At 38.8% G+C, this 10,808-nt stretch overlaps 1 protein-coding gene across 1 annotated transcript; it reads left to right on the forward strand.

Annotated features, from left to right (window-relative positions):
- Window positions 1–7,956: 7,956 nt before the first annotated feature.
- On the forward strand, window positions 7,957–10,147 carry LOC106080438 (larval serum protein 2). Its single transcript, XM_013241832.2, has one exon. It carries the CDS (start codon window positions 7,969–7,971, stop codon window positions 10,072–10,074), a length of 2,106 nt encoding a protein of 701 aa, XP_013097286.2. The 5' UTR covers window positions 7,957–7,968; the 3' UTR covers window positions 10,075–10,147.
- Window positions 10,148–10,808: the final 661 nt, after the last annotated feature.

Consider the following 10,808-nt stretch of genomic DNA (forward strand, 5'->3'; position numbering starts at 1 on the left):
ATATAGCCCCTAAATTTTTTTTTTGCTAAAATTTGGGACAGTGAGTTGTGTTAGGCCCTTCGACATCCTTCGTCAATTTGGCCCAGATCCGTTCAGATCTGATTATAGCTGCCATATAGACCGATCCTCCGATTTAGGGTCTTAGGCCAATAAAAGCCACAATTATCATCTGATTTTGCCAAAATTCGGGGCAGTGAGTAGACTTAGGCCCATCGACATCTTCCTTTAGTTTGATCCTGATCGGTTCAGATTTGGATATAGGATGTAGCTGCCGTACAGACCGATCTCTCGGTTTTAGGGTTTGGGGCCATAAAAGACGCATTTATTGTCCGATTTTTCTGAAATTCAGGACAGTGAGTTAAGTTAAGCCAATTGGCATACTTTTGCAATATGGCATAGATCGGTTCACATTTGCATATAGCTGTCATATAGAGCGATCTCTCTGTTTTAGGTTTTGGGGCCATAAAAGGCGCATTTATTGTCCGATGTCGCCGAAATGTGTGACAGTGAGTTGTGTTAGGCTCTTCGACGTCCTTCTTCAATTTGGTCCGGATCGGTTCAGATTTGAATACAGCTGCCATATAGACCGATCTCTCGATTCATTAGTATTTGGTCCAAATCGGAACATATTTCGATATATTCGCGCTATTCGGACTCAGCTTTTAAAATCAGAGATGAGCTGAAATCTTAATCGTAACGTAGGCTCACGTTGTTTATTTATGGAAAGTTAATTGGAAGAACTGTACATTTGCAGTCGTAGCTTTCAGGGCATTGCGCAAATTTTCTACAGCAGCACTTTTTCATTCAAGTGAATTTTTGTGTGTTTTTTCGGGTAATATTTTACTACATTTTATTCGCCACCAAAGGGACATGTTTTTAAATCACTCAGAAATGATATTGCCTAACCTTCGTATTATTTAAAAATAATCTCCATGATAAATTCTTTCTGGAATTTTTTTCAATGTCTTGCCTTTGTGTACAATTGACTTTTCGATTTCACCTCAAAACTTGAGCCTCCCTCCCTCAATGGAGCGTCTTTAAGCTTCAAACCTTGTAAAAATCCGCATAAACAATTCGTGTATAAAGTCAAATAAATAAAATAAGTACGAAATAGAAAACTTAATTGTTGTTATATGGTTTTTTGTGTACAGGAAAAATATTTGTTAAGTAATTTTTGTAGTGAACTTTTAGTTCAAATTCATTAGTTTGTTTACAATTTACATGAGGCTACAGCAAAAACAAACATTATACAAATTCGAAAATAAATGCATTTAATTTTTAGCTTTTACGTTTATAACAAAAAAAAAACAAAAACAATGTTAACTATAGAATGAGAAGCGAAAAGAAAAAGAAATCAAAAAAAAAAGAAAACCCTTAGAAACACAATAAAAAAAAAAACGAATATAAAATATTAACATACACACATAATAAATACATATAAATAAACACATACATATATAACGAATAACTTAAGGCATTTAATTATACGTAATTTTACCGGAAGTGAAATGAAACGGCAAAAGAAATGCATAAATCAAATTGTTGTAAACATTAACAAACCGAAATCAAATAAAATGAAGATACAAAAGCAAAGAAAGCGAAATGCTCTCCTCATAGAAATCAAATCAATGTAAATTTACCCACACACTCACACTAAAAATAAAAACGAACAGCAAAACTACAGGTAAAAATCAAAATAGAAAGAAAAAAAAAAGTAACGATAAAAACAAACCAAAATAATGGAATAAGTGGAGAATATTGAATACTGCATAGTGTAATAAAGCCAAGATCAAAAACTTGATTCACTGCGAGGTCAGTAAAATTAAACTCTTTAACGGCAATGTGCAAAAAGAGATGCCCTCACACACAACAAACCGTAAATCAATTATTACTACTACGTCATGCGCATATGTGAAGCAAGATTAAGTAAAAACAAAAAAAAAAAATACAAACAAATACCCACACAAACCAAAAGATGAAAAAATAAAATTTATTTTTATTAAAATTTGTATTGTCCTTGAGTTCATTGGTCAAGTGATTCCTTCTTTATTTGGCTGCTTAAAGTGGTTTAGAGAATTTTCCATAAAATAATTACAGATATTAGAGAGATTTTATAAGTTTTTTTTTTAATTTTTTTAAAAATGGCATGTGCAAAAACAAATATTTGAAATACAAAAATAAACAAAACCATTTATATGTTTAAAAGAAAGAAATAAATGAAGTAAATAAAAGTATGATTATATACAAATAATTTGAAACCCTTGTCTTATCTTTTCAATGGAAGAACTCAGGAACCTTAAAAGAGATGTACAGGTTTTCGCAAACGAAAACAAGTAAAAGGGCGATAAGTTCGGCTGGGCCGAACTTTGGGTACCCACCACCTCGAGCATATATGTAAACCACCTTTCATCGAAATTCGGTAAAAAATGCATAAATATTTATAAATATGTTCCTACTAGCTGACCCGGGCCCGCTCCTTCGGGCCATCTTTTACTTTATATGGAACAAAAGTTTCCTTGGAATATTTATTTGCGACAATTAAAGATCTTTTAGTGAAAAACCATGCTAACTTGACTAACAGTTTAAAAATATAAGTGCCTTTATCTGAATCCCATATGATCTTTATTGGTCTACGAACTCAAGTTTGGATGTAAGGTGTACTCCATTCTTAAAATACTTCATTTCAGCCCGATATTCTCATGATGTCTGATTAAGTGGTGTTTTCGGGAGAGAGGTGGTCCCCCAGATACTTGTCTCTTGTCTCAAATACCATTTATATAAACCCCATATTGCCATTTGCTGAAGAGGAATTCATAGGATGAGGCGTCCCCCAAACACATGGCTCCAAAATAGGTTATCAAATTCGTTTTCTTATCTCAAATACTTTTCATTTGAGCCACATATTGACATGGTCGAAATATTTTTCCCCTTTGGGGGTATTTTGGGAAAGGCGTGATGCCCTATATACATGGTCCTACATTTGGATATCAAATTCGTATTCTACTTCCAAATACCTTTATTTGAGCCCCATATTGCGATGGTTAGTAAAAAAATGAGCAATTCTTGCTCGACCCCCCAATACCTTTCATTTAAGCCCCACATTGTCATGGTCGGTAAATATGCTCGATTTATGGTTGTTTTGGGGAGTGGGGTGGTCCCCCAAACACTAAGCCCGGAAAATATATCAGCAACGTGCTCTATTCTCATATATCTATATATCATTTATTTGAGCCCCATATTGCCATTGCCTTCAAAATTAGATATCAAATTCGTTTTCTAATCTCATTTAAACTCCTTATTGCTAAAGTCAGCAAATATGTCCGGTTTGGGGTATTGGCCCTAAAAACTATGAATATTGAGTTTCACTCTCTTTAAGCAAATATGTCCTATCTGGGGTTGATATGGTGGTGGGACGTCTGCTAGACAGTTGGCCCATAATGTTGATAGCAGATATGTGGTCTACTCCCACATACCTTTATTTTGAGCTCCATATTTCCATAGTCGGCAAACATGACCGGCTTGGGGTGTGTTTTGAGGAATGGGCGGCCACTCAGTAAGTTGGCCTTGAAAAAATATATAAGATTAGTGTTCTACTCTAAAAACTCTCTTATTTGAGCCTCATATTGCAATATCCAGCAAATACTTCCTAGTTGGGTGGTGTTGGGGGGGTGGGGTGACCCCATATACAATTTCCCGAATATTGATATCAAATTCGTTCTTTACTCCCAAAAACCTTTCGTTTGAGCCCCATATTGCTATGGTCGTAAATTTGTCCCCATTGGGGAATTTTTTTTGGGGAGAGGCGGCCCCACAAACACTTGTTCCCATATTTTGATATCAGATTCGAATTCTACACTCAAATACCTTTTATTTAAGCCCCATACTCCAATGGTCAGTAAATAACTCCTGTTTTGGGAGGTGTTTTGGGGAAGGGGTGAACCCCCAGAAACGTTGTCCCACATTGGGATATTAGATTCGTATTCTACTCGCAAATACCTTTCATTTGAGTCCCATATTGCCATGGTAGGAAAATATGTCCGATTTAGGTGTGTTTTGGGGCTTGGGGTGGTCCCCCTAGCACTTGGTCCGACAATTGAATATCCGATAGGTTTTCTTATCCTAAATACCTTTTGTCCCATATTGAGTCCTGTATTGTCGTGATTGGTGTAAATATATGTTTGGTAAGTTTTAGGGTGGGGCAGCTCCCCTAGGTACCCCATCCGAAATTTGGATACCAAATTATTATTTTTATGGTACTACATGAGAGCACACAAAATTTCGCTTAAATCGCACCACCCATCTCCGAGATCTGGCGTTTCTGAAAATTAGGGTAAGGGGGAGGGTCCGCCCCCCTTCAGATATCAAAATATGTAGTACCCTATTTTCACCACGGGGTCAATATGTACCATCTGTGAAGATTTCAAGAAAATCGGTTCAGCCGTTTCTGAGTCTATAAGGAATCGGAAAATAAATGCGCCTTTTTAGGCCCTAAAACCTTAAATCAAGATATCGGTCCAAATGGCAGCATTATACATATCTAGACCAATCTGAGCGTAATTGAAGAAGAATGTCGAAGGGCCAAACACAACACTCTGTCAAAAATTTTGGCAAAATTGGACAACAAATGCGACTTTTATGGCCGCAAGACCTTAAATCGGGAGATCAGTCTATAGTGCAGCTATATCAAAATCTGGACCGGTCTGGGCCATATTACAGAAAGTTGTCGACGGGCCTAACCTAACTTACTGTCACAAATTTCTTCGAGATCGGACAACAAAAGTGCCTTTTTTTGGACGCAAGACCTTAAATCGAAAAATCAGTCTATATGGCAGCTATATCCAAATCTGGACCGATTTTGCCCTAGTTTCAGAAAAACGTGGAAGAGCCTAACACGGAAAATAAATGCGCCCCAAAACCTTTAATTGAGAGATCGGTATATATGGAAACGTCATCCAAATCTGGACCGATCTGTGTCATATATCGAGGAGCTTAATCTAACTCACTGTCCCAAATTTCGGCGAATTCGGACAATAAATACGCCTTTTATGGGCCCAAAGCCTTACATCGAGAAATCGTTCTATATAGCAGCTATATCCAAATCTCAACCGATCTTGGCAAAATTCCAGAAGGATGTCGAAGCGGCTAGCACAGCTCACTGTCCCAAATTTTGGCAAAATCGGACAATAAATGCGCCTTTTATGGCCCAAACCCTTATATCGAGAGATCTGTGTATATGGCAGCTATATGCAAATCTTAACCGATCAGACGTTCATGGCTAGATCGTCTTAGATTTTTACGATGATCAAGAATATATATATACCTTATAGGGTCGGAAATGGATGTTTCGATGTGTTGCAAACGGAATGACAAAATGAATTTGCCCCCGTCCTTCGGTGGAGGGTAAAAAAAAAATTGTCCTAAATTTTCGAAAATTTTCTTGTTTGTTGGGTTTGATTTCACTTGAATGTTCTAAGAGGACATACAATACTTGTATAGAAAATGACTTGAGTATATTTTTCATCATAGCTATGCCAAGTTTTGCTTGATTTAAGGCAAAAATAGGTAAAAGCATGGTCAGTTCGAATCTTATACAGCCACACCACTATGTATCGCATTTGGCAAGTTTTTTGCACGATTTCTCTTATAAAAATATTTATCTAGGTATTGCTTACCGTAGATGCTCAAGAAGTTAAGTTGAGAACCAGATCTTTTGAAAGATATGCCAGGTTATGGACCCATTCAGACTATACTTGACACGAATACTGGAGGTTATAAAGGGTGATTTTTTTGAGGTTAGGATTTTCATGCATTAGTATTTGACAGATCACGTGGGATTTCAGACATGGTGTCAAAGATGCTCAGTATGCTTTGACATTTCATCATGAATAGACTTACTAACGAGCAACGCTTGCAAATCATTGAATTTTATTACCAAAATCAGTGTTCGGTTCGAAATGTGTTCATTCACCGTAACGTTGCGTCCAACAGCATCTTTGAAAAAATACGGTCCAATGATTCCACCAGCGTACAAACCACACCAAACAGTGCATTTTTCGGGATGCATGGGCAGTTCTTGAACGGCTTCTGGTTGCTCTTCACTCCAAATGCGGCAATTTTGCTTATTTACGTAGCCATTCAACCAGAAATGAGCCTCATCGCTGAACACATGAATGAACACATTTCGAACCGAACACTGATTTTGGTAATAAAATTCAATGATTTGCAAGCGTTGCTCGTTAGTAAGTCTATTCATGATGAAATGTCAAAGCATACTGAGCATCTTTCTCTTTGACACCATGTCTGAAATCCCACGTGATCTGTCAAATACTAATACATGAAAATCCTAACCTCAAAAAAATCACCCTTTAGTATGGATGGAATGTTGGAGATAACTATGCGAAATTTCTGCCAAATCGGGTAAAAATTGCGAACTCTAAAGAACTGAAAAAAAAAAAAAAAATGGCAGATATGTTTATATGGTAGCTACATCAGTTTTCATACCCACCACCATAGGATGGGGGTATATGAATCTATATCTAAATCTGAACCGATTTCTATTAAATTCAGTAGCAATACCGGGAGTCATTAGAGAATCCTTTGTGCCAATTTTCGTGTGAATCGGTTAACAAATGACGAATTGTACACATATTGGGACGTCACATAAAGCACTTCCTGCCAAATTTTGTAAAAATCAGACCAAAATTGTGCCTTCTACAGCCTTAATAGATCAAATCGGATGAAAGCTATATGTGGGAGCTATATCTAAATCTGAACTGATTGAGATGAAATTTTGCACACATATTAACACATCATACGAAACATCTCGTGCTATATCTGGTAAAGATCGGACCAAGATTGTGGCTCCTACAGCTTTAAAAAGGCATATCGGATGAAATATATATATGGGAGCTATATCTAAATCTGGACCGATTTCAATGAAATTTTGCACACATCCGACCAAAATTGTGGCTTCTACAGCTTTAAAAGGGCACATCGTATGAAAGATGTATATGGTAGCTATATCTTTATCAGGCCCGATTTTTTTCAAAACCAGTAGCGTTCGTCCTTGGACCAATTAAGAGACTTATGCAAAATTTCGAGAAAATTGGACAACAAATGCGACCTGTACCTTGATTACAAGAATACATGGACAGACAGACAGACAGACAGGCATAGCTTAATCGAATCAGGAAGTGAGTCTAAGCCGATCCGTATACTTAACGATGGGTCTAGTTCTTCTCCTTCTTAGCGTTACAAACAAATGCACAAATCTATAATACCTTGTGCCACAGTAGTGGTGTAGCATATCAAAATAAACAATTCATACCTCGTTAAGGTTACACGAAAGCTCTCTCTCCAGGGTCCGAAAACTGGGAGATGTCAAAAGTTGTCAACCAAGTGACACCCTGTATCAAAGATATGGACCTTCAGCAGCACTTTCTTGAAAGTATTTTATGATCTATAGACTTAGAATAAGAAAGGCAAGATTATAATTTCTATTTTATGACATTGTGAGCGTGGGGTTGTATTTAGCTAATGCCGAAGCAACATCTAATAATCACCTCTGTTTGAAGGCAATATAATTTTCATATGGCATGAGTCAGCTGAATGCTCTCTGATAGCCATACAGAGTATCATGGATTTTGAGCTAACCCCAATGGAGATTGGGAAAAGTACTTTGTTCTGAGAAAACAATGACCTTCAAATAAAACCAAAGCCTGCTTTTGATTTAAAATTTTTGTATTGAGTTCTTTAAAGCTTTTGTTGTAGCTTCTATGCAGTCTTGATGATTTTATTTTTTTGTATTCGATAATATTTGACATCAAGATCACCGTAGCTACATATTATGCCCAACAATTAGTTTGCACTTTTTGCAATGCTAGAGATAATTTCTTTTGTCAGCGTTATTGCAGTGCAGATAGGTATAAATAGGGGCTGCCTTGAATTGGTCCGACATGATTTCGCACCATGAAATCGTTAACGGCAGTTGCTTTCGTTGTTGCGGCTCTCATTGCCTGCGGCGCATCCAAACACATCGAGTCTAAGATGGCCGATAAGGATTTCTTGGCTAAGGAGAAGTTCTTTTTGGAAATTTTTCAACACATCTACCAGGACGATGTGTTTGTGACAAAATTCGACGACAGCTACGCCAACTATAAACCTTGGGAACATTTGGACGACTACAAGCGCCTGGAGAAGTTGACCGATTTCTTCGAACTCTGGCCGCACAAGCCTCTGTACGATGATGAGATTTTCACGCCAATTGTGCCACGATTCAAAGAATATGCCCTTGGCATGGCCAAGCTCTTCTTCTATGCCAAGGATTGGAACGCATTTACCCATGCCGTCTATTGGGCCCGCATGCATGCCAACAAGCAACTGTTCGTGTACAGCTTGACCATGGCAGCCCTATCTCGCGATGACCTTCAGGGCATTACATTCCCAGCCATATACGAAATCTTTCCCTGGCACTTCTTCGATGTAGAGACATTGGAGGCGGCAGAACGCTTCAAGATGCATGGATTCCACAATGTAAAGAAACTGGACAAGGCCTACAACGTTGTGATCAAGTCCAACTACAGCAATGTCTATGGCGATGTCAACTACGATCACAACCTGGCCTACTTCACTGAGGACATTGGTTTCAATGCCTTCTACTACTATTACCAGATTGATTATCCATATTGGACTCATGGCCCCCCTGGGCATGAATACAAAAAGGACAAACGTGGCGAACTGTACTTGTATGTGCACCAACAACTCTTGGCCCGCTACTACTTGGAACGTTTGTCCAACGACATTGGCGAAATTCCTCACTTCAATATGTACGGCACCTACGAACCTGGATACTTCAGTAACTTGCGCTACTACCAAGGTGTAAGCTTCCCCAACCGTCCCAACGCCTATAACTTCTACCAATCGGATAACTACGAAGCCATTGACTCAATTCATTTGTATGGCGCTCGCATTGCCGAATACGTGGACACCACCACGGACGACTACCGGACGGCGGTCGAAAAGTTGGGCAACATGTTGGAGGGTAATTTGGACAGCGTCAATCTGAAGAAATACGGCAGCTTGGATCGTTTTTACCGCAATTTAGTCAGCCAAAGTCGTCCCTATGGCAAGTATGGGGAACCTTTGCCTGGCACCCAGAGTCACTACGAGACATCTCTGCGCGACCCGATCTTCTATTCCATCTACAAGGAGATACTCGAGTACTACTGGCGACTGACCGCTCACTTCCCTGAATACAAGCACGACGATTTGGTATTCCCCGGTGTATCCCTTGACAAAGTGCATGTGCCCGATGCATTGTACACCTATTTTGAGTACTTCGATGCCGATATTAGCAATGCGGTCAATGTGGGCATTGCCACTAGTGAAGTCACTACCGACGAGCTGTACAAATTCGGCCGCAACTCTGTCTATCATGGCGAGAGTTTTGTCATTAAAGCCCGTCAGTTGCGTTTGAACCACCATCCTTTCGAATTTACTCTCGATGTGACTTCGGACAAGGCCCAAAAGGCCATTGTCAAGATCTTCATTGGCCCCAAATACGATGAAAACGGTCATGATTTGTACTTGGAGAAGAATTACAAGAACTTCTTTGAATTGGACCACTATATTGTGGATTTGGTAGCCGGTGTGAATCATCTGAAACGCAGCTGTGAAGAATTCGGAATGTGGGTTGAAGATCGCACCACCTACTTTGAACTCTACCGTAAGGTAATGGACGCCACCGTTTCGGACTACAAATTCCAGCTGAACCAAGAGCAAGCTCATTGCGGAGTACCTCGACGCATGATGTTACCCGCAGGCAAAAAGGGGGGCATGCCATTCCAGTTCTTCTTCATGGTCTTCCCCTACCATGCCCCTGAGGTGGAGCAATATTCCACATTTGATCCCGTCCTCTCTTGCGGAGTTGGTTCTGGCAGTCGCTACATTGACTCTCTGCCATTCGGTTTCCCCTTCAATCGTCCCATCAAACATGGCTATCACTTCGAGGTTGATAACTTTAAATTCTATGATATTAAGATCTACCACAAGGAAGAGACCAGCAATGTGGTCTAGCATGTCTGACACAAGGGCGATGTAGTTGTGTTTATGTGACTGGCAAAAAAATAAAAGAAAATATATAAAAGGATATTATCATATGTGTTACTCGTGTAAAAAACAAAATCCTTGTATAGACTTTTATCAACTTAATTCTCAGCGATGCAATGGTCCAATCAGTTTCAAGTTTGCTATAATTTCTCAATATGATAACTTATACGATAACTCACTCCGTAATGGGACTGCAAACACAGATTTAATGTATTTTCACTGTTTCGTCGAAAACAACAGTCTCAGGTGGCGGCCGAATTGGTGATAACATAATTTTCCATTGTTTACCAATTCCAATTCAGCAATTGTTTAATTCCGTTTTAATTTGCATTATACAAATATTGTTCAAACATTTGTGTTTCCGTTTTGTTTTTTCTCTGTTCCTTTTTTTTCATAAAATGACATATTTGGTATAATTCGCGTATGTAAAATCATCGAATTCTAGTGGTAGGTATTTGCAACATTCTGTGGGGATTTATGAGATGCTAATGTATGCGATATAAATAGCAATCTGACTGATTGAACAGTGTTCAGGAACGCTTTTCGACACAAAACTAGCTGAAAATTATTAAATACTAGCCGAACCGGACCCGCTCCGCTGCTCCTTCTTTAACTCTCTAATATCTTTTTAGGTTGGGGACAATTCGCCCTGAATGTGGATATCGAATTCGTGCCTCTGAACGCGTTCGAATCCTGGCGAG

Source organism: Stomoxys calcitrans, chromosome 2 (assembly GCF_963082655.1).
Source record: "Stomoxys calcitrans chromosome 2, idStoCalc2.1, whole genome shotgun sequence".
In the NCBI taxonomy this organism is placed as follows: domain Eukaryota; kingdom Metazoa; phylum Arthropoda; class Insecta; order Diptera; family Muscidae; genus Stomoxys; species Stomoxys calcitrans.